The 26,012-nt window shown below is 47.9% G+C and overlaps 10 protein-coding genes across 10 annotated transcripts; 4 read left to right on the forward strand and 6 right to left on the reverse strand.

Annotated features, from left to right (window-relative positions):
• Positions 1–2: 2 nt before the first annotated feature.
• Positions 3–1,158, forward strand: DEU56DRAFT_818082 (uncharacterized protein). The gene is made up of 5 exons (XM_041353951.1): positions 3–93; positions 154–202; positions 261–502; positions 572–647; positions 700–1,158. Exons 3-5 carry the CDS (start codon positions 344–346, stop codon positions 987–989), a joined length of 525 nt encoding a protein of 174 aa, XP_041205848.1. The 5' UTR covers positions 3–93; positions 154–202; positions 261–343; the 3' UTR covers positions 990–1,158.
• Positions 1,159–3,715: 2,557 nt separating this feature from the next.
• DEU56DRAFT_818094 (uncharacterized protein) lies at positions 3,716–5,214 on the reverse strand. Its single transcript, XM_041353952.1, has one exon. It carries the CDS (start codon positions 5,091–5,093, stop codon positions 4,035–4,037), a length of 1,059 nt encoding a protein of 352 aa, XP_041205849.1. The 5' UTR covers positions 5,094–5,214; the 3' UTR covers positions 3,716–4,034.
• Positions 5,215–5,290: 76 nt separating this feature from the next.
• Positions 5,291–6,951, forward strand: DEU56DRAFT_982418 (uncharacterized protein). Its single transcript, XM_041359892.1, has 4 exons — positions 5,291–5,381; positions 5,442–5,695; positions 5,748–6,650; positions 6,705–6,951. Exons 1-4 carry the CDS (start codon positions 5,356–5,358, stop codon positions 6,851–6,853), a joined length of 1,332 nt encoding a protein of 443 aa, XP_041205850.1. The 5' UTR covers positions 5,291–5,355; the 3' UTR covers positions 6,854–6,951.
• Positions 6,952–9,265, reverse strand: DEU56DRAFT_861146 (NCA2-domain-containing protein). The gene is made up of 5 exons (XM_041355329.1): positions 8,778–9,265; positions 7,831–8,702; positions 7,580–7,783; positions 7,337–7,530; positions 6,952–7,286 (listed from the first exon to the last, which is right to left on the reverse strand). The coding sequence occupies exons 1-5, from the start codon at positions 9,160–9,162 to the stop codon at positions 6,971–6,973; spliced, it is 1,971 nt and encodes a 656-aa protein (XP_041205851.1). The 5' UTR covers positions 9,163–9,265; the 3' UTR covers positions 6,952–6,970.
• Positions 9,266–10,498: 1,233 nt separating this feature from the next.
• DEU56DRAFT_500997 (uncharacterized protein) lies at positions 10,499–11,854 on the reverse strand. Its single transcript, XM_041346520.1, has 5 exons — positions 11,327–11,854; positions 11,146–11,273; positions 10,966–11,093; positions 10,669–10,917; positions 10,499–10,616 (listed from the first exon to the last, which is right to left on the reverse strand). Exons 1-4 carry the CDS (start codon positions 11,374–11,376, stop codon positions 10,678–10,680), a joined length of 546 nt encoding a protein of 181 aa, XP_041205852.1. The 5' UTR covers positions 11,377–11,854; the 3' UTR covers positions 10,499–10,616; positions 10,669–10,677.
• DEU56DRAFT_818105 (exosome complex exonuclease RRP40) lies at positions 11,453–12,409 on the forward strand. The gene is made up of 4 exons (XM_041353953.1): positions 11,453–11,672; positions 11,723–11,872; positions 11,933–12,084; positions 12,139–12,409. Exons 1-4 carry the CDS (start codon positions 11,478–11,480, stop codon positions 12,347–12,349), a joined length of 708 nt encoding a protein of 235 aa, XP_041205853.1. The 5' UTR covers positions 11,453–11,477; the 3' UTR covers positions 12,350–12,409.
• Positions 12,410–13,434, reverse strand: DEU56DRAFT_861154 (histone acetyltransferase subunit NuA4-domain-containing protein). The gene is made up of 4 exons (XM_041355330.1): positions 13,332–13,434; positions 13,062–13,277; positions 12,819–13,004; positions 12,410–12,756 (listed from the first exon to the last, which is right to left on the reverse strand). The coding sequence occupies exons 2-4, from the start codon at positions 13,167–13,169 to the stop codon at positions 12,481–12,483; spliced, it is 570 nt and encodes a 189-aa protein (XP_041205854.1). The 5' UTR covers positions 13,170–13,277; positions 13,332–13,434; the 3' UTR covers positions 12,410–12,480.
• Positions 13,435–13,636: 202 nt separating this feature from the next.
• On the forward strand, positions 13,637–14,589 carry DEU56DRAFT_902968 (uncharacterized protein; the record flags this gene model as incomplete). Its single annotated transcript, XM_041356615.1, has 4 exons — positions 13,637–13,816; positions 13,864–14,052; positions 14,109–14,304; positions 14,354–14,589. 4 exons carry the CDS (start codon positions 13,637–13,639, stop codon positions 14,545–14,547), a joined length of 759 nt encoding a protein of 252 aa, XP_041205855.1. The 3' UTR covers positions 14,548–14,589.
• A 740-nt stretch (positions 14,590–15,329) lies between these two features.
• DEU56DRAFT_915282 (uncharacterized protein) lies at positions 15,330–16,792 on the reverse strand (the record flags this gene model as incomplete). The annotated part of the gene is made up of 8 exons (XM_041357720.1): positions 15,330–15,459; positions 15,505–15,650; positions 15,704–15,832; positions 15,891–16,023; positions 16,078–16,271; positions 16,301–16,442; positions 16,495–16,638; positions 16,698–16,792. 8 exons carry the CDS (start codon positions 16,790–16,792, stop codon positions 15,330–15,332), a joined length of 1,113 nt encoding a protein of 370 aa, XP_041205856.1.
• Positions 16,793–17,432: 640 nt separating this feature from the next.
• DEU56DRAFT_915283 (uncharacterized protein) lies at positions 17,433–19,384 on the reverse strand (the record flags this gene model as incomplete). The annotated part of the gene is made up of 9 exons (XM_041357721.1): positions 17,433–17,490; positions 17,538–17,725; positions 17,777–17,926; positions 17,986–18,244; positions 18,313–18,860; positions 18,908–18,991; positions 19,051–19,074; positions 19,129–19,239; positions 19,286–19,384. The coding sequence occupies 9 exons, from the start codon at positions 19,382–19,384 to the stop codon at positions 17,433–17,435; spliced, it is 1,521 nt and encodes a 506-aa protein (XP_041205857.1).
• Positions 19,385–26,012: the final 6,628 nt, after the last annotated feature.

Genomic DNA, 26,012 nt, shown 5'->3' on the forward strand with positions numbered 1-26,012 from the left:
CACACGCACGCACGCTCCGCAAGAACACTTCATCCTGCAGGGTTCAATTCTCATCAAGTGCTTCCAGTATTCGACTTCCAAGAAGTGCAGGAAGTAGGTCATATCTTATTATTCAAATATTGGTGGTAAATTATTGCCACATATGGTACGCAGCATTGACAGGAAACGTTTCGGCTACCGTGATGCGGGTGTTCCAAGAAAAGTTGAAAACTCCCCATGATCATCATTATCAAGGGCTAACTTGCCACATTCGGACTTAGAGTTAAGTGCTACCTCGAAGATTCGCGGCAACTCAGTCGCGATGACAGTTTTGTGATTCGGATCAGCCATTCGTCTCCTTGCCATGCAAGTGATCGTGACCGTTATAGGTTCAATCTTGACATATTCTTTCTCTGGCCCATCTGCATGCCTGGTGTCTACTGGCAACGCAGTCAGTTACCAGCTGTTGGTAGACTACTTACAGATTGGACTCACCCGCGCCATGTGGGGCTATTCCACCACGGTGAGCTCTGCGAGTTATTTTGTATGCATACAGCGCTACATTTGATCTTTCTCGATTCCCACCTTCAAGCTCCCTGCCGGCCAAGGCTTCTCAATGTCCACCAAACTCTGTTTGCTTCGAAACCTCGCTTATCACCACCATCAATGTTCGTCAGAAACCTTTGCGGTCGTTGTATTCTTTGCTAATTAGTCCCAAAGATTCGGAGGTTCAAATTTACAACACGCAAATTCACACGTCCAAATATGAATATTACTGGTGGTGGAATACACCACCGACACTGACAAGTGAAACGCTCATGACTTTCATTGTGGTGCTAATTTCGTCCATTGATTTGCCCCGCCTCACCAATGCCATCGTTAGTTGGTTTCAATTCCCGTGTTTCCAACAACGTTCCGTGATCAAACTTTGCCAAGCATGGAAGCAAAGTCCATATGCATACGGCACCACCATGACAATAATGCTGTGGCATAGCATCGCCTTGCAATGAGCCACGATTATATCCAGGGCTGATGACTGTGATACTTTGCCGGGCTGATGACGATACTTTGCCGCCCTTCTGGTGAGTGTTCCTGGTGACGGCCTAGCCAGAGTCTATAAATGAGTTCGCCACCGACTGACATCATGAAACGGCTTTAGTTGAGTCGACCCACACCTCGTACCCTGATTGGGCAAGCTCTTCCTTTTGTAGCTCCGACATTCCGATGGAATTGTGGGACGATCCGCGAATCCTTTCAAAAATCCATTAGGAAATACACCATTTAAGCATCATTTAGTACGGAGGTACCCCTCAAGCTAGTCTCGTTTGAACCAGACGTTCTGGGACAACCGGATACAGTTCTGGGAAGTGTTTGGTGCGTCCTCCAAAACGACGATTCGAGGTTACCCTCACACGACTCATAAAAACGTCGTTACTCACCGTTGATCAAGCCCTCGCGCCTATTATTTGAACGGATTCTTCATTTTGGCGCCGGCGAATCCCCGCAGGCCTTCTTCACAGATAACAACATCGGGTCAAAGAAGACGCATACTCTTTCTCCCTATTTATCCGTCTTCTGGGCTATTTCTGGGCTATTTCTCAGCCTGTCCTTAGTCTCCCCTAGGCAGACCTTAGACGATAAAGATGGTCATTTTTGCTCTACTGAGGCCTGTCCTCGTGTACACAGCTTTCGGCTCGGACACTGTCCTGGCTCAGTTCAACGAACCCACCTGGCGCAGCATCCAAACTGAAAACTTCTCTTTGCCAGATCCTTCGCCATCAGTCCTATCTAAATGACTTGCATCCACCGCGGCGAAGCACGCATTCTCACTCTTTTCCGTAAAACAATTGAGAGAGCGGCTCAGAGTTCTCCGCCTATGGCTGGCGATTTTTTTTTGCACCTCGGCTTTTGTAGGCTCCGCCAAAAACCGCACGGCTTTCCAAGATATATCCCGTCTTCGTCATTTGACAATCACACCAGACATGACTCCAGCTCGGTCCTACACCCCGGCTTGTAGATAATATGTATCAAACTTCCTATCATATTACGAGCTTGAGGGCCCATTTCAGGAGCAACCTAGCGCAATCCGCATTGCATATGTGACAACATATCCATTTTGATATTTCAGTTGAGAGCGGACTTATACATCTAAATGACATGCACCGATCAAATGAGTAGAAAGAAGAAAAATCTAGCTGATCCCAGAGGCTTTGGGACAGGTCCTGAAATGTCGAAAGTTGATCGATGGTAGTGTGAAAACACCTGAGCTCTTCCTTTCCCGAACGGAATGGTCTGGCTACGGGCATCATTAACGGAGTGACTAAACTTAGGTCACGGTGTATATATGGTGGAAACGAGAAGTTCACCGAAAGCAATTTCTAGATGAAACTGATTTTCTGCAAAAATGTTATTTTGTGTAGTAGGTTAGAAGAGGTGACAGAAACAGTACAACCACATCAGGTTATTAGGGTGCAACAAACCATGCACAACACAAGGGCATTGCCATGTACCTCGGCGCGTTTTTGCCATAGGACAGACTCGGACAACTTCCCGGACATCAGCGTACTTATCCCACACACAGGATTTTCGGCTGCTTCTGTGATATGGCGGCCAAGCACCGCAGAAATTTTCAACGATTCAAGGTTCAAGATGCCTGTTGACCTCGTCCCACTCCTACGGGAAGAGAGTCCCAGTGCGCCAGGGGTCTCGCCTGTCAGTATAGTTGATACGAGGGAGCATGGAGAAGACGATGCGAACGACTGCTTCAGCATCCGCTACATGAGACCGGGTCAAGTCTAACATTTGTAAAGTGGTGCGTTGGAGTAATTCGGCTTTGAAATCGATATCGATTTTCATGGCGTCCAATTATATATTTAGCGTATGTAAGTGGGGGCATAGACGGAGCGCTGCGAACAATCCGCGGAATGTAATGGAGCGTGACATCCTTATGTCCACCAATTCCAGCAAGAGGATGTGCGGCCAACTTGAAATGGCTTCCAGAAGGTCGTTGTCAAGGAAGAGAGAGCAATGAAGCATGAGCCGCATGGTTCGGAGCTGCGTAAAAGAAAAGCGATTGCGTAACCGCTGTCAAAGACTTGCCTGCCACTGAGCGCCCACGAACTCCTGGCCCATCAAGGGTCTGGCATGCTTTGCACTGGGAAAATACAAAAAAGAGCCGCTCAGCCTCTGTCCAAGGCAGTTCAACAATCATCTCGAACTTCGCAGAAAAGGGAATTCTGAGTGTTGCATATCTGCCATGTCGGGGTCCTTCGCAAACTCGAGAGACCTGATAGATAAATCCTCCAATGCAGCACAATGAGTCGCAATACATTTTAAGTCTGGATCAATGACGGGTAGGACCCAGCGACGCAGCATAGGGGACAGGAAGAGTTGCAGGAATTCAGCCAAACATGGAATTACTGTTGATAATGACAGCAGTCTCGGGAAAATGTATGTGGAGGACTGAGAGAAGGTGAAAATGGTCTTCGGAAGGAATACGCATTGAGCGCGCATGGGCAACGTGACGCAAAGATTGAGGGGCGCCATGCTCAAATAATGGTTCGACGTCTCGAGAGGACCAAATGCACTGCGATTAGATGCTCGGTGAGCCAACGGAGCGAAAAGAAATGAATAGAACTCGACTGATCGGCCCTGACCCCCGCACTGCTACGATAACTTGAACATCATTGGGTGTAGCCTCGTTACACAGCCTAGCAGTGGTAATATCCCATCCATGTCAGCCCAAAGGAAATTCATTGCAGGCTCGTGGAAAACTTTGCATATAGTTGCAAGTGCTACAAGGCATTTCCGCTACGACGGGTCTGCTGTTCCGACATGTGCGAATAAGTGGCAACTCCTAGAGGACTTCGGAAATAAGGAGAGCCCTCTCATGCCATCAAGGAAATCATTGTTCTATGAGTCCGAAGAAGTCCCAACAATACGCAAACAGGGGAAGGTTAAAGAATCACCAATGTACGAAATGCGGAGGAGTCCGTGGTGCATAAGCTAACATCAGGGGCCAAAAAAGAATACAATCCGAAGAACAAATAAAGGTATCAGTCCTCATCACTGTCAGAGTCGTCGAAATAAGATGGTCGCCTAACCACAACTGGAGGCAGGATAGCGGTAATGGTACCATCTTTTGGGTTTGAGATACCTGTGACGCCGGGGTTGTCATGTGTGATGAGGACCTTAGGTAGGATCACTGCTGCGATGGGACGGGGAGCCCGGGGAGGAATGCTGCGTTGTTCGTCACCCGGGCACTCACGTGCAACGTGTGGTTTCCAGGCGAGGTCGGATGGCGACAGACGACAGTGGAAACAACCTCCTGCTGAGCGTAAGACTTCCCGTTCGGCATAGGTGAGGTCGGGAAGAGGATATGTAGAGTTTAATGAGTGCGCGTTTGACACAGGAGCAGTCGAGGTAGACATGAGCATTGGCTTAGGCGCAGGCATTGTGAAGCCTTCCGCGACGAGGCTCGACCACATAGTCTCCATGATATTGATCAGTGCTTCAACCTTCAAGTTCCCGTACGCGAAGTTTGGTATGGCCCGGACACGAAGTTGAAGCACGGGATTGGCAAAAAAGAACAAATGGTTTTTGAAAATGGAGTCACTGATAGTGTAACCATCACCTGCCGAACCAAGCGTGTTCCGAGCTGCTCGTAAGGAAGCAACGAACGTGCGGAAGTCGTCGAAGTCTTGCGAGACGTTGTAGAAGCGGGCGAGGGCGTCGAGATACCAGCCGGAGAGTGTGAAATGATCCTGGAAGCGCGAGGCGAATGCCTCCCACGTAGCAAGCTGCTTGAGCACATCACGATTCTGGTTCCACCAAAGTCTTGCGCTCGGTTCTTCCAGCTGGAGGCCCGCAAGTATAATAAGTATTTGCGGAGATATCGTATGTCCCGGATTCCAGGCAGACCATGCGAGATACGAGTCCTCGCAGCGCCCGAGCCAGGCGTTAATCATTGTGGGCTCAATCGGACCAGAGAATGTGGGTAAGTCAAGTTTGGACATCTTTGATGTGCAGCAAGGCGCTTGTGGCACTGCAGACGCGACAGATGCAACTACAACAGGGTTGTGTGTGAGGGAAACGCCAGACTGGAAGTCAGACATGTGAGTGTGTTACGTGTGGCGACACGTCGTGCTGCGTTTGACGAGGACGTGCGCGTGAGCTTGAATCCAACAAGAGCCTTTGATCTGTTGCAATCCAGGCAGTAGAGTTGTTTTCAAGTCGCGACCAAGGACGACGTCACTGGCTGACTAAGCAAAGCATTAGACGTGAACATAGTTTATGGGGCATGTTGGCGTGTCTTCGTTGGAACTACTAATTCGCAACCCACCTGGTGGATTGGGCGACTTACCAGAGTTCTGATAGATGTGGTTGAGAATCTATCTAATATGGTGCGTTATCTTACATCTAGATTCAGACTTCACGCGCTCACAAACAACCTTCGCAAAAAGTCATTGTATCGTCCATGATGTATTCCGGGCGCTCGTGCCCCAACCTCATCAACGTATACCAATTTCCGAAACCAATATCCTATACCTGTTATTCCCCTTTCTGCCACTAATTTACATGGGATACCTTGCAAGACGGCCCGATACGTTTACCTTGCGACTTCTACTCCTCCCCTTGGTGGTCGCAGTTGCCGTCGGGACCTACTTTCGTTTCATGTGGACAGAGCCACATCACAACATCTACAACTGGGGTCAAGGTGACGTTTCATCACTTCCCTCGTATTTACAGAGTCACTCAAGCCACAACAGCTCTACTCGCAGAAGCCATAAGCGCCAAGGCAATAGATTTTGCATGGAGAAAAGAGGGTATGCTCAAGATAGACGAGGTTCGGCCAGGTGTCGCAAGAAAGTCGGACGCTGTGAAAGCTAATGGTGATGCGCATGCAAAACCAGTCACGTCAGATCCAGCTGTCCCAGCGCTTTCTTGGCTATATGATGCTTTAGACGTCATTATATCCAACCGGGGTTTGGGTTGGAAATTTGGTGTCGGGATTCATGTACCTCGTCAGGAGAGGTCTCTCCGACGGAAATCATTCCTGTTTGCGACGTTCATATCATTGGTCGGAAACTACCTGATCTTCGACCTCCTCGAGTCGTTCATCAAGCTAGTACCTGATGTTGGTACTCCCCACGGCGGCACCATTTTCAGAGCGGAGCTACCCTTCCTCTTTAGATATGCGCTTTCTACAGCCATTCATGCTGCAACTGGGTCTTGCATTTTGGCAGCCTTCAAACTCGTTTACGATCTCATCACGATATTTGCTGTTTTGCTCTTGGGAAGCTCTCCGTCTGCATGGCCTCCCGTGATGGACCATCCTTGGCAGTCTGACTCGCTTCATATATTTTGGTCCAAACGTTGGCACCAAATCCTTCGAGAAACCTTTTTTATCTTTGGAGGATTTTTTGGTGGCATCGTCGCAGGAAGGATCGGCATGCTATTCGGGACATTCATCGGGTCCGGATTATACCACGAATTCGCTGCATATGCACTTGGAAGAGGTTTTGATACCTTCGTTCCGCTCTTTTTTGCGCTGCAAGCTCCTCTGCTGCTTTGTGAAAAGGCCTGGTACAAATACACAGGATACCGTGTCGGTGGATTGTATGGGAGGTTGTGGGTCTATTTTTGCATGCTCATACTCGGACAACCCTTGTGTACGTGTCTGAGCATTTCTTGTGGATGCTGACATTGACGCGCTTTTCATGTAGCGGACTCTTGGCATAGGAGAGGTCTCGGTGGTGGGCTCATGATTCCTCTTTCATTAAGTCCTGTTCGCCAGTTTATTATACCATCAATTCGTCGTTCCCTTAATGGTAGGGATACAGATATCCTAGAATTTATAGTTGGGACCACGTAGTCGATACTGCATTTTATCATCACAAGCTGTGATAGTTACTGGTTGGTATTGGGAGCACACACGACGATTAATATGATCACATTGAGTTACCGCAATGGCCTTGGAGGGAATCAATCTCTAACTGTTTGATCTACCGCCCGCTAAATCGTACCAACCAAGCTCCTTTCCCCAACTCTTCCACATCCTATCAATAATCCTGAGTTTTTCCGATCGACGCAATCCAGGATCTTCAAGGTCCTCGATATCTTCCAAAAATCCCTCCCGAAGTCGCGACCGTGCTGGTAGCGACGTCAAAGCGTACTCTCGAAGGTGCGCCAAAGACAAAACCAATAGTCCTGTCGTCAAAGCAGGGATGGTGTCCGAGTGCACGTTCTCGGTATTGTGATGGTGGTGCGCCAATTTAGGTTGGAAAAGCAGGAGCCGCTCGATACGCCTGGAAATACAGGATGAGTGTGTGTTTTGTGAGACACTAGTTATGTCTACCTCATGGCAAGCCAAACGCTGGTCTTTTTGAGTTTCCCTCCATACCTGCCAGGTCTTATGGACAGTAATCCTCCTAGGAATCCTCCGGCGACATATATGACAGCAAGGGCTGGCGCGACACCCACGAATGCAAAAGTAAGTTCCTGAGATTTCAACAGTTTATCGATGCCAGCCAACGCTTGATCAAGGTCCACCTGGGACATTTAAATGAGTAGTAGCCTGACAGAGGCGCATTGAGCTTACTTTGGCCTTCTGGACCTGAATGAACATGGACCTCAAGAGCGTCCCCGATATTGCAGATTTCACCGGATTTTTGATGTCCTCTTCATAGATCTTCAGCACGGCGGTGAGGTCGCCCTGACGTATCCGCTGTGAAAGTGCTTCAAGTTGTGTAGAATCATAACTAAGTTTCTCCCTAGCGAGATCGAGGGTCATTCGCTCAAGTGACTTCACCGACGATCAGACAACGACTTGGGAGTGGTAGAATTGCTCACATCGAGGTCAGCAGCAACTGCTTCTCGCCTAACAATGACGCCATCTTCTCCACCAGCACGGATTGTTATGAGGACGTCTTTTATTGGATCAAACAGCCAACCCTTGAAAAAGTTTTGCACGGTGTTCAACACATCTAGCATAAGGTCGGCTAAAGTTGCTCTAGAAGCATAGAGATACTTGGCGCAATAGAGTGTCAGAGGGGGAAGCAAAAATAAGCGGGGCCATAAGAGGGTAAGTCGGGACGGTCGTCGCAGATCGTGGGCCTCCAGATACTCGTCATGCATGATTCTGTGGTCTTCAAATGCAAAGAGGAGTTGTTGGATTAAAGGAAGACCAACTTTCTCTGATACATTGCCTGACGTGACGATAGCGAACTTGAACAGAAACGCCGTAAGAGCTTCATTGTCAATGGACGAGCCAGTGATCGAAAGGTTGAAGTCGGCCTCCAGACCATTTGCGAGCAAGGGTCGCAACTCCAAAAGCTTTCCAAGGACTTCCGCCCTTTCGTCCCTCACCTTCTCCAATTCTTTTCTTCGGAGCTGACACTCTTCTCGAGCAAGACGGAGAGGAAAGAGTAGGAGAGAAACTACTCTTTGTATACTGTACATGACCCCATCACGTATTTGTACAGTCAGGGGAACGAGGGAGTATGGTCGCGTGCTCCTTCCTGCAGTAACAGGAGAAACCGATGCCACAGCAGAGGACTGGTCTCGCAGATAGGGAAAGAGTGCAATAGTGAACGGGTTGAGCCGAATAGGCGCGGCATCCCAGTAGAATCTTGCAATAGACGATGGGCGGAAGGCCGACCATCGAATAGACATATTCCGGGTCTGTATCAACTGCAAGACTCTGCAAAGACGGCTCGGCGACGCTAAATTTTCGAGCCCAAAGAAGTGACAGGCATTAGGAACGTGTGCAGTGCAGTGTATCATGAAAATAAACGCACACTGTAAGAGATACGATGCCACAGACCAGGTGGATTGTTCGATATCGGCCCACCACTCTGCGTCAAGCTGGGCCGCACTTGATTCCTGCAGGTAAAGATCCACGGCGAGGGCATACATGTTGAAAATGGTTTTCCTGACGACGGCATTGTATAAGAGAAGTTCCTCGCTGTCAGATTGAAGCCCTGGGTTGCCCTTCCGAGCAACGAAATAACGGAGAAAGTCCATGGACTCCAACACCGTCTCTTCAGAAGGTGAACCTTGCAACATTGCATGCGTCAACTCGAGTTCAGCGCCATCACTTGTAGGCTTGGTCTGCGTAGATAAGTGCAGCCTGGTCAACGGAACCAGACGCTCGGTGTAGTGAACGGCGAAGGTCGACGTCATGAAGAAGCTGCGTGACGGGTCTCGCTTCCAGATGACTTCAGTGGTAGTGGTTTCGATAGACAAGCAAGTCGATGTAGAAGGGTACAAAAGCGTACAAAATGTCGAAACAAAAGCAATATTATCCATGACGTTATATTTCGCTCGCTGTCATCTATAAAATACGCGACGGAAGCATCTCAATTCAAGTCTTGTATGCATATGCAGCCCGGTCACTCAGGTTTTCATGTACATGACTCCAGATCTAACTTAGGCTTCCCGCGGTTGCTCGCTGGGTTCAAGCAGGACTGACGGCGGGCTAATAAGTAGGTCACGGTCGTGGTCGTATCTCGATCACCAAATTTCAGAGCCAGACAACAATTGACTTCACTTCTAGAGGAAAGACTATCTTCATAGGCCCCCTAAAGCTCTCCTTAGATCTGAAAGTAAATACCGTGTGCACGGTACCACAGAACAATGATTTAGTGCAAAGGAATAAATCATTTTATAGTTGCATTGCATGCACTCGAGGGATGGGATGAACGCCTTAGCCTGTCAGATGAGATTTTCGTAAAGGACAAGATGACCGTCAGGATATTCAGTAGAGGCACAACATATTAAGAGCCAAAAGTGAGTCCAGCGTCCAGCGTGTTTGATCATTACATGAGAATAGCTTCGGGGGTAGCGACGGCGGGAGGTGTAGTGGACGACGTGGAGATGGCAGAATGCGGTTACAAAGATGTCTGTGCCTGAGCGGCACCGCTGGGTTGTGGTGTCACGTTGCTATTGGGAGGGCGTGAACTGCAGAAGTTCGATGGGGCTGCCTCTCGCTGAAGCGTTTCTCTATATGAGATGGGGTGAGATTTCGAAGAAGAAAATATCGGGAGTAGTCGACGATTTTGGGAACAAAATAACATGCATGTTCGCCGTTGGCATGCCGATCAGCAAATGATGTATGCAACTTCAGTGATATTTATATATTGTAACTGCATGCCAGTTGAGTTGTAGTATGTAGAGAATGATTGTCAATTGCGCACCTTCATGATTAGTCTCCTCCCATCTGTTTCCGAAATTGCAAACATTTCGGAAAGCAAATTCGCCACTGGTCACAAAGCTTACCAGTTGCGCGGGCACATGGGTATGTAACATACGGATGCATGGACGGCGCAACTCTAGACCATCCGCGATGCATCGTTGCTGCAACGTTGTCTCTCGAGCGAGCATGCGGAACATCTATATATCATCAGCACTCGCATAACTTCCCACTTAGCAGTGGAGACGTAGAATCGAAGTCATGGTTTGTCTAAGATACTCCCGCATGACTTGGCCTGCAGCCAAAGGGGGGTAGCTGAAGAGTACAAGAAGCTGTTAAGTCAACTTAGATTTCCAATCAAATAACTGGGTTAGTGTGTCACAAGGGACAGGTCGCCGTTGACAGGCAGATTCTCGCAAAGAGCCTCTGCATTAAAAAGTTAATGCTGAACAATTCATAAGATCACTTGCATCAGAGAAGGTGTGAGGAAGGCTCACACTAGCCAATCAACCATCCTCCCAAGACACCTGTCCAGAAGCCCACCTATCACCCCACATCGATCGTTTGTGGTAGACTTTCCTCGACTCTCTGAATTCTCTAATGAATTCATCCACATCTGAGGCATCATTACCCGAGGAGAGCGAGGGGGAGGATTGCACAAATGATGACGCGAGAGCCTCTGAGGAATCATCTTGCGCGGTAGTCGCATGACGAAGGCGAAGTAAAAGAAACTGAGGGTTGAATCGCTGAAGGAATATCAGATGGTAGCTAATATGTCACATTCAGCGACGTACTTGATAGACCTCTCGTTGTTCGCGCTCAAGATCCTTCCAGCGAGACTCCATAGATTTGGCTTCCTCGAAGGCTTCTTTGGTTTCAGTCCGCAACTCATACAGACGGTCTTGCAGTGCTAGGTTTGTTCCTAAGGCGAGAGATCTAGCATGTTGCGTACCAACGAATGATTGAGAACTTACGAGCAATGGCTTCATTTGCCATGCCTAGCTCTGCCTGAGCTTGATATAATTCCTTTACCTGAGGCAAGGAATGGAATATGCTCTGAAAGAAAGCGGGATCATTGAGGAGGTCCTCAAGATCTTCGCGTCTGGGCAAAATGAAGTGAGCTGAAAATGCAGGCTCGTGCACTACAATACACACGTAAGGTGGGCTAGCTCGGGAAATTCATTCATCAAAGGTGTCGCAGCCATAAACGACGCGGGATACAAGATCAAGTTGTCATCTAAAGCTTGAGTAAAGCTGAGGACTTGAGAGTTCAGAAGGCAGTGTGCTTTTTCCTTTTCCAGCTTCCATGATGTCCATCGTCCTCCCTGGCGAGCAAGTCCCAGCCCAGCACGTCAACCTCAAGCTTGGTCCTGGCCTTCTTCAATTATCAAGCGATACACAGCAACGAGCGAAATCAGCTCCTGTTATTGCTACTCGCTCAGGCGTCCTCAACCACTCAGCTAACAAGAGCAAGTGGTGGGTTGAGGGTAATTCAAGAAGAGTATGCTCTACTCCATAGTGTGCAAGCTGGTCATCTAATTACCACTCCAGTATGTACCGGCGCCACAGGAAAGTGTGATTGGCGTGATCACTGGACGGAGTGGTGAAGGCTGGCGCGTCGACATTGGATCTGCACATCCTGCATCACTGGATGGCTTGGCATTTGAAGGGGCAACGAAAAGAAACAAGCCGAGTCTCAAGGTACTGCAACGTTATTTTCAGCTCCCCTGTCAATGTATAGCTTCTTGATGCGTCAATCAGGTCGGTTCGCTCCTTTATGCCCGCGTTTCCTTGGCCCACAAAGATATGGAGCCTGAGCTCGAGTGCTTCGACGCTCAAACTCACAAGGCTGATGGATTCGGTGAGCTAAAGGATGGCTTTGTGCTTCAGTGTAGTTTGCAGATGAGCCGACTGTATGCTAGATTCTTGCTGCTATTTCTCTGTCGTTCATTATATTTTTCACCCAGATTACTTGACCCTAAACATTTTCTCCTGCCACTGCTTGGATCGCGTTTCCCTCTGGAAGCAGCAGTGGGAATGAACGGAAAGGTATGGGTCAGCGCGAAGGAGACAAAACATACGATTGCTATTGTGCGGTGTATTGAGGCGGTCGATCCAGATGGCGGCGGGATGGACGAAACTAATGTGAAGAAGTTCCTTAGTAAACTGGATATATAATTGCTGTATATTCTCTCAGTGTGATTCAAACTCTTGAGATATCCCTGCAGTTGCACAGGTATACAGTAAAAGAATATGGTACAACTGAACAGACGGCAATGACACATACACATACCACAATTTCACGCAGCTCAATCATCATCCGCTATCCTCGCGCGTTTCGTTGGCCGCCTTCCTGTACCAATACTTTGCGAGTCTTCGTCGCTGACGGTACCCGCGCTTCGTCGCATGGCGCGTTTGCGTCGCTGATATTCTCTGTCCCGGTTCTTTTTCTGTTGAGCAGCACTTAACTCTTGCGTGCGTGGAGCCGGAGGCACGACAACAGTGGTCAGTCCTGGTGTTGTTTGAAGCCTCATATCATCAGGCACAGGTGTCGAATCCTCGCCTTCTCCGAGAAGATCCAAGGACTGAGGAAAAGCGATACAATTCCAGTGAGATATTTGTCCCTCTCGCGAACAATTGGGCATACCTTCTGCCATGTTCCACTACTTGTTGAGAACCACCGGTCACCGTCCCCGACGTCATGCTTTCTACGCGCCGCAGCACCCTGAGTGGGCTTAAGATACCCGTCGAATCCATGAATGATATTACCCGTAGTGGCGGTCTCGGCGAGATAAGACGTTTCTAGTGAATGTATCAGGACTTCAGTTTGTGCCTGTATAATGAATAGAGCAGTTTGAACAATACAAGATAATAAAGAGGGTCAACATACAAGTTGTCTGTCCGCCGCCCTTTTCTTCTGGATCATCTTCACAAGTTCATCTTTCACCTTCTCATACCGTGCCTTCTCCTCCGCGGTGGGAGGGTCTTTGGTTGCCATAATGGACTTAGAGATTAAGTGCCATCCACGACAGCTAATAACCCTCTACTAGTACTATCTCTGGCCCAGTGTTGCAAGACTTTGACCCGTTTTTTTATAACACAACAACTACACAACATTAAAATAAGGCAACAACATGAGCAAGTAGGATTCAGTACATACTGTAAGGCTCTGCAAATAGAATAGAGAAAAATGACAAGGCTACGTTGCCAGAGAGAAGCCGGTGCGAAACTGTGTTTGAGCACAGAGTTGCAGAAATTCTCACCCGCACAGAATTCGTCACGTCACACCATGTCACACCGCCGTTTTTACTCTCCGATGCCGTCAAGCGCGATTGAGCGAAAATGGGTCCTGATTCTGACTCCTGAATTGTGTCAAGGCCCGTCAAATCCTCAACTCACGCAAGCCTCAATTAATTATAACCCCAACAATCTGTGTCTCCCGCATCTGTCGGTGTATCGCACATCATGCCTCCCATTCTCAAACGACGAAAGCTTTCAGACCTACTAGTAACTGCAAAAAATACAAACGAATTGCTTCATATGCTTCAGGAATATCGTTCCAACCTTGATGAAGGAGACGAGGATTTGTCTGCTGGTCTGGTCGATAAACTCCAAGAACTGCGTGACAAATTGGAAGACGTTAAGGTTGAATGACGCTGAATTGTTCACAGAGCTGATTAGCCTCTCCTCAGTACACTTCCTTCTCTAAGGTGGATCCAATGACGCTCTTTTCATTGGGGATATCGTGTGGTCCACTTTTATTGATCAGCGACAAGAGGCAAGAAGTCGAAAACCTTGGATTGGCCGAAATATCAGGGTGTCTTCCGATTGATACTGTACGATCCCAGATAAGTTTAGTGCGCGGCCACGTCGCAATGGTGGTATGTTACGGTGGCTAATTTCCGTGATCGACTGTGTATTCATTTAAATTCCAAAGACGGAAGCTGGATGTCGCATCTTGATCAACATACTCTTATTGAGAGTTCTATCGGTCATGTGTCAGGGAGACACGACGGTGAACATAATTCCAGAATTCCCTATCCCTAGAACGATCTTCGACCGAGACTCTGGCAAATGTTCGTTTAGTGGCGTCGTCGACTTCCTGGTGACTAAACTCCCCGCTGGGTACACCGGTTAGTTAATTTCTGTCGCCTGCTAGAATGGCTTTGAACTGTTCTTTAGAATACCTCCTGGGCGATCCGACCACAGCACTGACAAATTCCGGAAGCATCAAGGGACCAATGACGACCACTATCTTCGAAGCCAAGCGCGATAATGTTCGGGCTGCTCTGCCTCAGGCTGCAATTGCTGCGGCTTCGTATTGCCAATTGCAGGGGTCAGCCCTCTGTCGTTCTATGTTCTGTGACGTAGTCTAACTTTATGATAGCTTATCTGTCATCCATCAGACATCCAACCACGAAATTATATTAGTATATATAAGATTATAATAAACAAAATTGCCACAATAAGTGTAACAATGATAAGTCGTGTTGTGAAGTCTTACATGGGAGGATAGACAAGGCAGGAGTCACCATCTACGTAAGGATGAGATTAATTATCGAGTGTGATCAAAGGGATGTGGATTACCAATGTCCACCTAGCCTTGCAATTGTGACCATTTATAGACGGTAGTCCCTTCAATTATAATGTATGCTTGCCTTGACAGAGCGTACAAAGGTCACCATAAGGGCAGGGATTGCACAGGAGTATCTGCATGGCAAGGAATTTAACTTTTGCAATTTTGATGCTCCGTCAACTCTAGCATCTAAGTATGTAATGGAAGCGTGCTTTTATGAAAGGTACAAATGATGTCAGAATGTTACCAATTGGTATGTTCTTGCAAGTATTAGCTACGAACACACTTGTTGGACTCGTGACCAGCAAGGTAATAGCTAGTGAATTTGGAGAAAGAATCTCATCATGATATGTGCTAGTAAGTCTGTATCATCACAGACTATGTAGTCTATCATTGCATCATGACCGCCTTAATTGCCACTATGGGTAAAAACATACAAAAACGAGCAGAATTTATCACTAAGTCTTAGTTTGAAGGCCGGGTATAACCTTGGTGTCAGAAGATACTCTCTCACACAGGTTTTGGATCACTGAACGTGGATTGTATAGCGCATGCAATAAACTATCTTGTGCCAACTTTGTGCTACACATCACCACTACTACTGTCAGGGACTGAAGCCTCTTTCATTTGGGCTCGCCTCTCTCGAATCCTCGCCAGCGCACTGTTCTTGACCGGGGGACGTTGAGCAGTTGAGTATGAAGGAAAGATTTGCCTAGAAAATATGAGCATCAGCAGAGCGGAAAAAATAATCAATCACCTGTTCCACCACACAGCAAGATCGTCTACCTCTTGTTTCTCGTCGGGATCTTCGAAGACGTCCAAAATGGAGTTGTAGAACCTTTCGGAATCTGTGACTGTGTCGGTACGCGAGAAAACAGGTGAGGAGGTGAGGGCGAACCGGACCTGGAAAGAAAGTTCACTTAGAAGAAATAAACAGATTTGAAATGTAGACGCACCTGAGTTGCAATGTATGCAATGGATGGTAGAGTAATTCGGGTCATCCCGTGAATACGAGCATTACCTGAACGAGTTGCCTTTGGTTCTCTGTCTACAGAGCTAGGGGACGTAAAGACATGTTTATATGCCTGTAGGTCTAGTTCAGCGCAAAGAAACCCGGAAGTGACACAAAAGTTTATATCTCACGCAAACTAACAGGGCACTTCGAAACAGACCATTCCACGGATCCTCAGGATCATAATGGTAGTCAGCATATAAGAACAACGGCCATTGGTCTCCGGTCACCATAATCTCGCCACTTCGTAGCTTAGCTTTTGTCCTGCATGGCGTCAGTATGTACGCCAAGTAAACAGACAAACAAGGTACCACGCACTCTGAGTGAGACCAGTCCAGGCCAGCAGGACAAAGTAACGCGCCTGTCCGTTCGTGATGAAAACCACGGTCAATTTTCACATTGCGAGCGAGAGGAGGAACCAGATTCTGTCCCTTGGGGGTAATCCAGTCAAGCACACCGCCTTTGAGGCTTTTGGTGTCATCACCTCTTGCTCCAGAGGCGCCCTTGGTGAGCTGAGGGGAATGTGAGGTACACAATTTACTTTAAAGAGGTAGGAAAACGGAATAGTACTTGCCAGTTCTGCAACTACGTCAACCTCATCATCTCCGCTATGGATCAAGCGCTCTTCCAGGCCAGCCACAGACTTGAGGAGCTCTTGAAAAACACGATGCTCACGCCGTTCCCTGTACATGCGATTAAATAGGCTGCATGTAACTCTGTAGAAAAGCAAAATACTCATTGGTGAAGTTTTCCTCTGGAATCTCGGCCAATTCTCCCATACGTAAGATTCCATTTGTGAGGAGGGCTTGGAAGTTGCAAAGAGCGTGCACTGTTCGCCCAAAATGACGTCCGTAGTGTACCAATGGATCGGCCGCACTCCTGTATCACGATTGCAAAGGTCAGCGGCAATGGCTTCCCGCAAATCTAAAGTCACCCACGGCCTTTTCCTGGGGCCGAGTTGAAGGGCATCAACAGGCTGTTTGCGACATTGGCCGCAGGATTGCTGGTCGTCGAAGTCTGCCATAGCAGGCATAATGGTTGTGAGGCAGGATGAAAATCACTGGTATTTTCCACTATGACTCGGACAGTCAGATTTTAACCCTTCTGCTATGTTATTTGGTGTGGTTTGAGCGGGTGACTTGAATCTGTTTTGGGAATTCAAGCAGTAGCGGCTCGGAACTCGTTAGGAAACATTGTCGATGAGGTAACAATTGACTTGTCAATTACACACTTACTAAACAACAGACAGGTTTTTGAACTGTGGAGCCGCATTCGCGAGCGCGATGATAAGTACCAGATTTCAGCAGCAGTCGCAAGGCGTGACATCAAAGCTTACATATCCAAGGAGTTAGAAGGGTCGGATTTTCAGGACGGACAGTTTGCAGTCCTCGCTGAGAAAGCTGATGGACTTTTCGAGTGGGCGCGTGCGCGTGCGAGTACATCAAAGAGTCCCATACTGGATTATCTCCAAATGATTGCTACGAGGCCGTCGTGTCATGCGATCCTGCTGAAAGAAGCTTATTGTTGCACGAAAAGTTACTTGTTTGCTCAGGTTCATTGAGAGCGCCCTACCAAACACTAGCTACAAAATTCTACACCGCGACTTTGTGATACAGTATGTACAAAGATAAATCAAATCGTAACGTATTCTTTGTATTGATGCCTGAAAACATTCAATCATGCCTCCGAGTCGGGCCTCGTAGGCCGTTTGCTAACGCCAGCGCATTTCGGCTACAATGCATACATGAGACAGATTGAGTTAAAGTACATTTACTCACAGGTCAGCTAGCCAGCCACCTTCTCCGTCGCGGGTAGTGATCCAGTAATTCAACTCAACTCCTTCGTTGTCAGTGCGCTGGCGGGCCATCGTGAGGAGATGTAATTGGTGGACGGCCTCGTGACGCACGTCCGCAGAGCGTAAAGTGCCAGGGTTGATAACAAAGCGACGCTTGAACTTCAATACATACTATAGAAAGGGGTCAGTGTCAAATACAAAGTCGTCGACAACAGCATGTACCATTGCACATATCACCGACATGAGTTGTGTCGGAATTTCTCGGTAGTCATTAGGGAACAGGTCCAGCAAGGTGCGTTCACCGCTGTTCTGGACCGTTCGCAATAGCCGCTGCGCCATTATGATCAATAGCGTCAACCTACGATACGGTTTCTGAAAACACTGAATGTCAGTTCCATCAGAAGATGATGTTCGAAAGAAAATGATAATACCCCTTGTGCGTCGCGGGTGAAGTTAATCGATGAGGCCACACTTCGTGGGACGTCAACCCAGTAAGGCCATTGATGTAAGCTGTAATCATATGGGGGGGCTGGCTTTGAAGATCGTAACCTCCGATGGAAGCCCTGTCTGAATGTTCGATGTAGGCAGCATGCGCGGGCTTTCAAACTCTTGACGAATGCCGTCCGCTCGCTTGTTACCAATTTGATAGCATTGTCGACGAGTTTCAAGTCTTTTCGTTGGCCGGTTTGACTACATTGGAGGCCTGATATAATGTGAGCACTCGATATAGTGAACATATTCATGTTCAACGTGCCTACCTTTCTCTGGTGGTTGACCATAACCCGTCGACATGGGCAATCAACGTTTGAATCTCCCGAATACATTGTGCCTTGTAAACGGTACTTGTCTCCAAGCCGAACATGGTGCAACGAAATGTTTTGCCCCAAGTTCTACCATCTTGGAGGCACACCCACGCCGCGACGAAGTGCCTCTCGATGTAGTCTTGGGTGTAGTTAATGCCCCTACGGAACTGTTGGGGGTCACATAAGATATAGTGCCCCTCAACGATGTTCGGCGTCGTTATGAACATCGGTTGTGGAATTAGGGAGGTGAGCAAAAGTGCGGGCCCACCATATGTCGGTGGTGCAACTGCAGGGGGTTGGGACGATGGTGTTGATTCCGGAGCTAGTGGGAGCCCAAAGCCCATACTAGTAGGAGGGGCAGGGGAGGGCGCTTCAAATGCTGATGTATCGTTGTCCATCCATATCCCTTCACTCAGCGAACTGATGGCCGACATGAATTCGTCGTCACCGAAATCCGCGCTGAAAGTCAAGGGGATTGTTGCGTCATCCGGTTTGGCAACCTTCTATCGAAAAAAGTGAATCGTTGCATTTGTTGCAATATTAAACGTACCTGTAATGCTGGTAGCGGGACATTTTCTTCATCCGAATACATACAGACCTTTTTCCACCCATCCGGGACGACAAATCCGGTTGGCTACCAGGGAAAAACACAAGTGAATTAACACCCTAATCACCCTTGACGGAAATACTTACCGACAGCGCAAGCTCATCAGTACTCTGTGAAGGACATTAATAGGAATTTTCGAATAGACTGGGATATGAATAAAATACCACATATGTTGGACGGAAGACTCCAGTCTCCACGCCCGAAGTCTGTGTAATATCCTCCCGTATATAGGCCACTTTGAAAAATGATTTTTTGACATCTTCGAAGTCAAATTGCTGGAATAGCGTGAGTCGGATAATATCATAGAAAATAGGAACTTACTGGATGGACAACCCATTCCGTGATATCCGAGATATAATTGTTTGAACTTGAAGGGGGTGTGTAGATGTAGCCAACTTTAAGGCGAGACTCGGAGGACATGATAAGTCACTCAGATGGCGAATTGCGCTGTTGGACTGCATTTTCAGCCAGCTTTCTTAAAGTCAGTACTCGCGTCAAAGGATAGGTCCGTGAATCAGACACGTGTATGATCCAGGAGCCAGGACTCCTTGATAAGCGCTCACCAAATTGAATACATGGCTGACCCCGTTCGTTTTTTTTGACGAAGTCGTGGACCAGGTGCTGGGAGTGATTACTGATTTGGATTACTGGCTCGAGATCGGTGTACAAATACGAATACTTGTCAGCTCCTGGACAGTGGAGACTATCTATCGCCGTTCCATTACCTCAAATGTTCTATAGAGTAGTGACATTATGTTCGCCATCTCCTTAAAGCAAACTCCGGCATTGGCCAGCGGCTTAGCGCTTTAAATTTGAATACAGCGGCTAAGAATCCATAGACCTAGACGAACTCTCTTGATAGATGAAAAAAAATATTACATAATCGATGCCTGGATTACCGATTTATATTTGTAGCTCGAGATCCAGTGTCGTACTGTACAAAATATGAATAGATGAATCTTAAGTTGGATTTGTAGTTCAAATTGTGAATCTAAATGTACGCATACGAATACTGGTCGCAAATTTTCATGAATTGGCAGTTCGCTTATGATTGGATTAAAGACCCCCGTATGACCAGTAATTCTACAACAGACGACGTGGACAACAGGCATACAGTGCAATCTGATAGGTGTACCACCGTAGGTCCGTATTGCAACGTGTGTGAGCCTGTGTGAGCCGCTGTCGGAATAACCCGTAAATTTTACTTAAGTACTTCAATCGATTTTACTAGAGACTTGAGCAGTATAACAAAGACACAAGAACTTCCAATTTTCAGTGACAATATGTCCTCCACACTCGGGCAGCATACTCTTGCACCAGGCACCCCCGCTCAGCCTGACCGTCAAATCAATTCACATACTCTTTTGCCGAATCTTGTGGGTAATTCCCGAACATCCAACGTCTTGAATTGTGCTGCTTGGCGCAGCAACGTGTCACGATCATGTCCTCAAGAGACATACCCCTCTCTACCTATCTCCCACGAAGCCGTGCAAGAATCGCAAACTGTGTGTGTCATTGTTAGATACTAGTATTAATCCCCAGTGACAATCAACTAGATGGAATCCTTATGCCTTCCCCCATACTGGGAGACACATCACGACAGTGATCTCACCATTGCTCTCATAAGCGCTCAACGCTTAGAGCGTCGGGCAGAGTGTCGACTTATCCGGAGACGTCTGAAACGTGTCATGATTGAAAAAGAACTCTACGACCATATGGAACAACGGATGAGTCACAAACTTCGCAAAGCTGACTCTGGGGTTGGTATCTCCCGAGGTGCATTGCGCATGTCTGGCCGCGCACCTGCAGGCATGATATTTGATGATGCGGATAGTGATGTATCGAGTGTGGTGCCTGATTCGGACATAGATGCATCTTCTTGACAGGACGGTGTCCCATCGGTCGCTGGTCAGGGTGTGTACCATAATTTTTTCACATTGACATGCTGTACACTTGTTGTCCATTTTGTACCTTAGCCTTTCCTACCCCTTCTTGAAGTACTCAGTTTTTTGATATATATAATGTATATATGTCATTATTCACTGCGGAACGGCAAATTGTTTATGAGTATGTGCTACCTTTGTGATTGAGAATTGCGACAACCGATAGTACAAGACTTGGTGCCATGACTATTTATCAGGTGCGCACATGTTAAAGAATGTAGCAGAACTAAACATCATCTGTAGTCAGATCAATGATCTCCATATCTCCTTTCTTCTCCTGTCCTATACAGTCATGGCGCTCAAACATGCGCCTCGTCATGATGAGCTCGCAACAATTGCACCTTGTGAGGAAACAATGAAATTCGTCTTTCGTGAGACCAGGTCGGGTGAAGGAGTCTAGTTTCATAAGCCTCTCGAACGTTGTGTGAGTGTCATGTCTTCGAAGCTGTTGCCTTTCGATAACTTCCGCCAGTTCGATGTCTACAATTTGAAATAAGTATCAACTTGTTTAGTACCGCACACCGAGTCCTAGCTTGCTCATATACGTACCATTCCCATCAACAAACACAATTTCTTGTGGTCTGGCTTCGTTAGGACCTGTGTTATGAAGCGCGTTAGCTCAATGGTGCTACTGATGGTTGCCGCATCTTGACAGAGGTGTAGCTCACTTCGTCTTGAATAACTCTTGATGGGTAACCCGATCGAACTATGCAATTTCTCAATGAAAACTAAATGAACAAATTTGTCAGGTAATCTTGAATAGGTCACGGCTGTCCAGCCTAGTAGGGGTGCCGGTGACTCACCAACATAACCACACTTGCTCAATGCACAACAGGCAACGTACTCTCCTGCATTTGGTCCCCGAGTCATCATGACTATTGCCGCCTCATAGTGGTCACTGGGATCGCTTTTATTCAAGAGCAAGCATAGGCAGCGTGGTCCTCGGAATTGGTGAGATCTGCGATATGCTACAAGGTCAGAAGGAGCAACGCGCTCTCCATCGTCCTTGACTGGCCTGGATCCATGCAAAAAGTGAGTAAGACGTCCAAGATATTCAACCCTTTGTATAAGTTGGCTAACGCACCAATACCACACACAGTGTTTTTTCCGGTCTCATCCAGTTCGAGCACAGCATTCATCCGGTTGCTGACTTGAACTGCAAGCCTCGTTCGCTGATGCTCTCGTTTAAGTTCTTCAGCTGCAATGCTGGAACGTACACGATCAGGAGCCATAATAGTATGCCGAGGTTCGACTTGTACAACTGCTTCGAGTCTCACTGTCCTCAGGGCTTTTATACTATTTCGTGTGTTTACTGCCAGTGCGTAGTTTTTACAAAATCCCGTATCTATTTCCTAATTGAAACATGTAGACTGTTTACATTCATGTTTCGAAGCTTTCCTGAACCCTAAGTGAGCGCTCTGGTTGGATTCACTTCCACAAACGTAAAACAACACGAAATGCTTGGCTGCCTCGGGCTGCAAGCAGCCTGAGACCGAGCACCTTATCAAACTGTCCCATAGTAACACAAACAGGTGACCGTGACGATATACTGCTGGCTTGATGTACACGGTTTCACTGACTTACAATGAATGACTCGCCTCCATCCTCAGAAGCATCTTCTGCAACCCCGAGAGGATTTTCAACTATCTGCCCTTGTGGACGAAGCTTTGGTCAGTTAAACGCATATGCGAACCATCAACGGACCTGTAAAAAGAGAAGAAAACGCCTTTCCAGTGCACTTGCCAAGGCGAAAGAGGCGTGGACTATAAGAAAAAAGCCATGCCTTGAAGGCCAACCTAACATGACAGCCGGGCTCATTTCCCCTTCAACTTGGACGTCGCATAGGCCAGGAGACAGCGAGGCAAGCCAGGGGCTGGATCATAAGTTTGCAAGCTCAGAACTCAGTTCTGAGGAGGCTAGGCGGTCGGGGAGTAGAGCGTAATCTAGGGTCGGGACCAGGAAATGAAAATGAAAATGATGTGAGTGTTATTGGGAAAGTTATAGCCTTGCTTTTCACCGAGATCGAAACCTAGGATGGGTTCAATCCTGCAGAATCTTCGCATGCGGTTGATGATGGACGGTCGCTGGCTGAGCGTCGCCCAAGACGCCTTGATCGCCGTCTGCCTGCGCGGTTTCGAGATATTCTTCCTCAACCCCCGCCCATGGCCGAGCTAGCCCTGCCGCCAGCGGCAGATATCCCGCCCACTTCGGATGCAAGTGCACTGCCGTCCCGCACACTTCGCTTCTTCCGCACACTTCCTAACGTATTCGGACTTTTGCGTCAGTACTACAGCAATGGTCTGCTAACGCACGACCCAGAAGAGATTACAACTCTGGAGAACCTCACTCTGACGCACTCAGACCAAGAATGTCCGGATCCCGTTATGCCCGCTCCTGTAATGCAGCATGACAACTTGGAAGCCCCAGACACCTTCTATCCGTATCCAAACAAGTCCTCATTTCTCCTTGGCGATTGGTTTTGGAACGGGGGTATCCAGAAGTCGCAAAAGAGCTTCACGGAACTCTTACGGATCATCGGCGATCCTGAGTTTCAGCCTGAAGATATCCGTACCACGCGCTGGAACTTCATCAACCGTCAGCTTGGATCTACTGTGGAAGATGCAGAAGGGCGTACACCCTTTGAGGGTGCTGGATGGAAGACGAATTCAATCAAGATTAAAATACCTGTTCACAATCGTGCGGATGGTTCAGGCGTTCATGACTACCTCACCACAGAATTTTATCATCGATCGCTGGTATCCGTCATCAAGGAAAAGCTTGGGAACGAAAAGCATGACCAACTCTTCCACTATCAGCCCTACGAATTGCTTTGGAATGGCGGACGATCTGAGACACCCATTCGTGTTCATGGAGAACTCTATACTTCCGACGCCTTCATCCAGGCACACCGTGAACTTCAGGAATCGCCACCAGAACCTGGGTGCACCCTAGAGCGTGTGGTTGTCGCCCTCATGTTTTGGTCCGACTCAACTCACCTAGCTTCCTTCGGCAATTCAAAACTCTGGCCCTGCTATATGTTTTTTGGGAACGAGTCGAAGTACAGAAGGTGCAAGCCTTCTTGCCGTCTATGTAGCCATGTCGGCTACTTCAATCATGTAGGTGTCCATACGCTCTCTTGTTACTTTTGTACTCAAGCTCACGCCATCTTCTAGCTCCCGGATAGTTTCAAAGATTTCGCTACAAAGCACTTTGGTGGTAAAGGCCCCAGTGCTGACTTTATGGCGCACTGCCACAGGGAACTTTATCACGCACAGTGGAAGATTCTACTGGATAGTGAGTTTGTTCAAGCTTGCAAACACGGAATTGTGATACGCTGTTGTGATGGAATCGAGCGTCGCTTTTACCCTAAGATCTTTACTTATTCTGCTGACTACCCAGAAAAGTGGGTCAAATTTCATACCTAGAGGGCCGATGGTCTAAATTCGTTGCTCATTCCATTGTCAGGGCGTTAATAGCTACCATACGCAATCTGGGTGGGTGCCCAAAGCCCCGTATTCAGAATCTGGGCATGCCGCTGGACATGAAACAACGCCAGACCCTCTTGCGCGTGGACGACCACGCCCGGCAAAGTAAAATTGCCACCTCCCGCTCACTTATTTATGACAGCGGCTATGGCGTTCGCAGCAGCCATGTTGAAAACCTACTGAAAGAACACTCATTGGTGCCAACTTCTGTAAGTTTGAGTCGATGCTGAACTCTTGTATGAATGTTGACCACTGCCTTTTAGAATGCGTTTTCGGAGAGGCTGGGATGCATTGGCTTCAATTTATTTGCTATGCTCATCGTAGACCTCCTGCATGAGTTTGAGCTTGGGGTCTGGAAAGCCCTATTTACCCACCTGATACGTATTCTCGGCGCTGCTGGCAAGAGTGATGGATTGGTGGACGAGCTTGACCGTCGGTAAGTTTTGTTCGATGAGCCTGGCCTACTCTGACGAACGAGTAGTAGTAAGGTATAGACTCGTGCCCACCTTTGGGCGTGATACCATTCGAAAGTTCGCTTCAAATACATCTGAAATGAAGAAGATGGCTGCGCGCGACTTTGAAGACATTCTTCAGGTAAGGTTTAACTTTCTTTTTAACGTCTCTCCATGATACATATGCCTTTAATCAGTGTGCCATCCCGGTTTTTGACGGCCTCCTACCAGAGCCACACAACAGAAACATCTTAGGTCTACTTAGTACGTGCGCAAGCTGGCATGCCCTGGCAAAGCTGCGCATGCATACCGATGAGACGCTTAACCTCCTTGACGTTGCAACCGCTACCTTGGGAAAGCAGCTTCGCCATTTCCAGAAATTTACCTGCTCGGCTTTCAAGACCCACGAACTAAAGCGGGAAGCAGAGCGTCGTCAGCGCCAGAAGTTAAGGAACCTGGTTGGCCGCGGAGAGGCAGTGGCGACCGAGTCAACACCTCAGACAGCTCGGCGACCAAAGACATTTAATCTACAAACCTACAAGTTACACGCCCTGGGTGATTATACCACTTCCATACGCAACTTTGGCACAACTGACTCCTACAGCACCGAGCCGGTGAGTGAAAACGTCAGTCTATTATATCCTCCACCATCTAAACAATATCTTGTGCAATGTAGGGAGAGCTAGAACACCGCACCTCGAAAGCAAGGTACTGTCGAACGGACCGAAAAGAATTTGTGAAACAGATAACGAGGATCGAACGGCGCGAGGCTCGCATACTCAACATCCGTGACAAGCAACTACCGCAGGGTGCAGTGGTGGAAGAGGAAGAAGTTGCCACCTCACCCGAAGCTCATTTCCATGTTGGGAAATCTCAAAATTACCCTGAGCACATCCCGCTGTTCCTCCAAAGGCATGCGGGGGATCCTGCTGTCAAAGTGAGCGCTTCGTAGTTGTTATGTCAACTTGAATGCAAGGCGGTGCTGATTCTGAGTGCCAGGACTTTTTACCCAAGCTTCAGCACTTTCTCCTCAATAAGATCAAGGAGGTCTTAACCAGGGAGGGTACTATGCATACTGACAGTTCCGCCAGCGCTACAGTCCCAGGAGCTATCCCGGTATGCTCAGACTGGGAAGGACGTGTTTTGATCAAGGCCGATCGCATGTACA

Source organism: Suillus clintonianus (genome assembly GCF_016758775.1).
Source record: "Suillus clintonianus strain FC179 chromosome Unknown DEU56scaffold_65, whole genome shotgun sequence".
Classification (NCBI taxonomy): domain Eukaryota; kingdom Fungi; phylum Basidiomycota; class Agaricomycetes; order Boletales; family Suillaceae; genus Suillus; species Suillus clintonianus.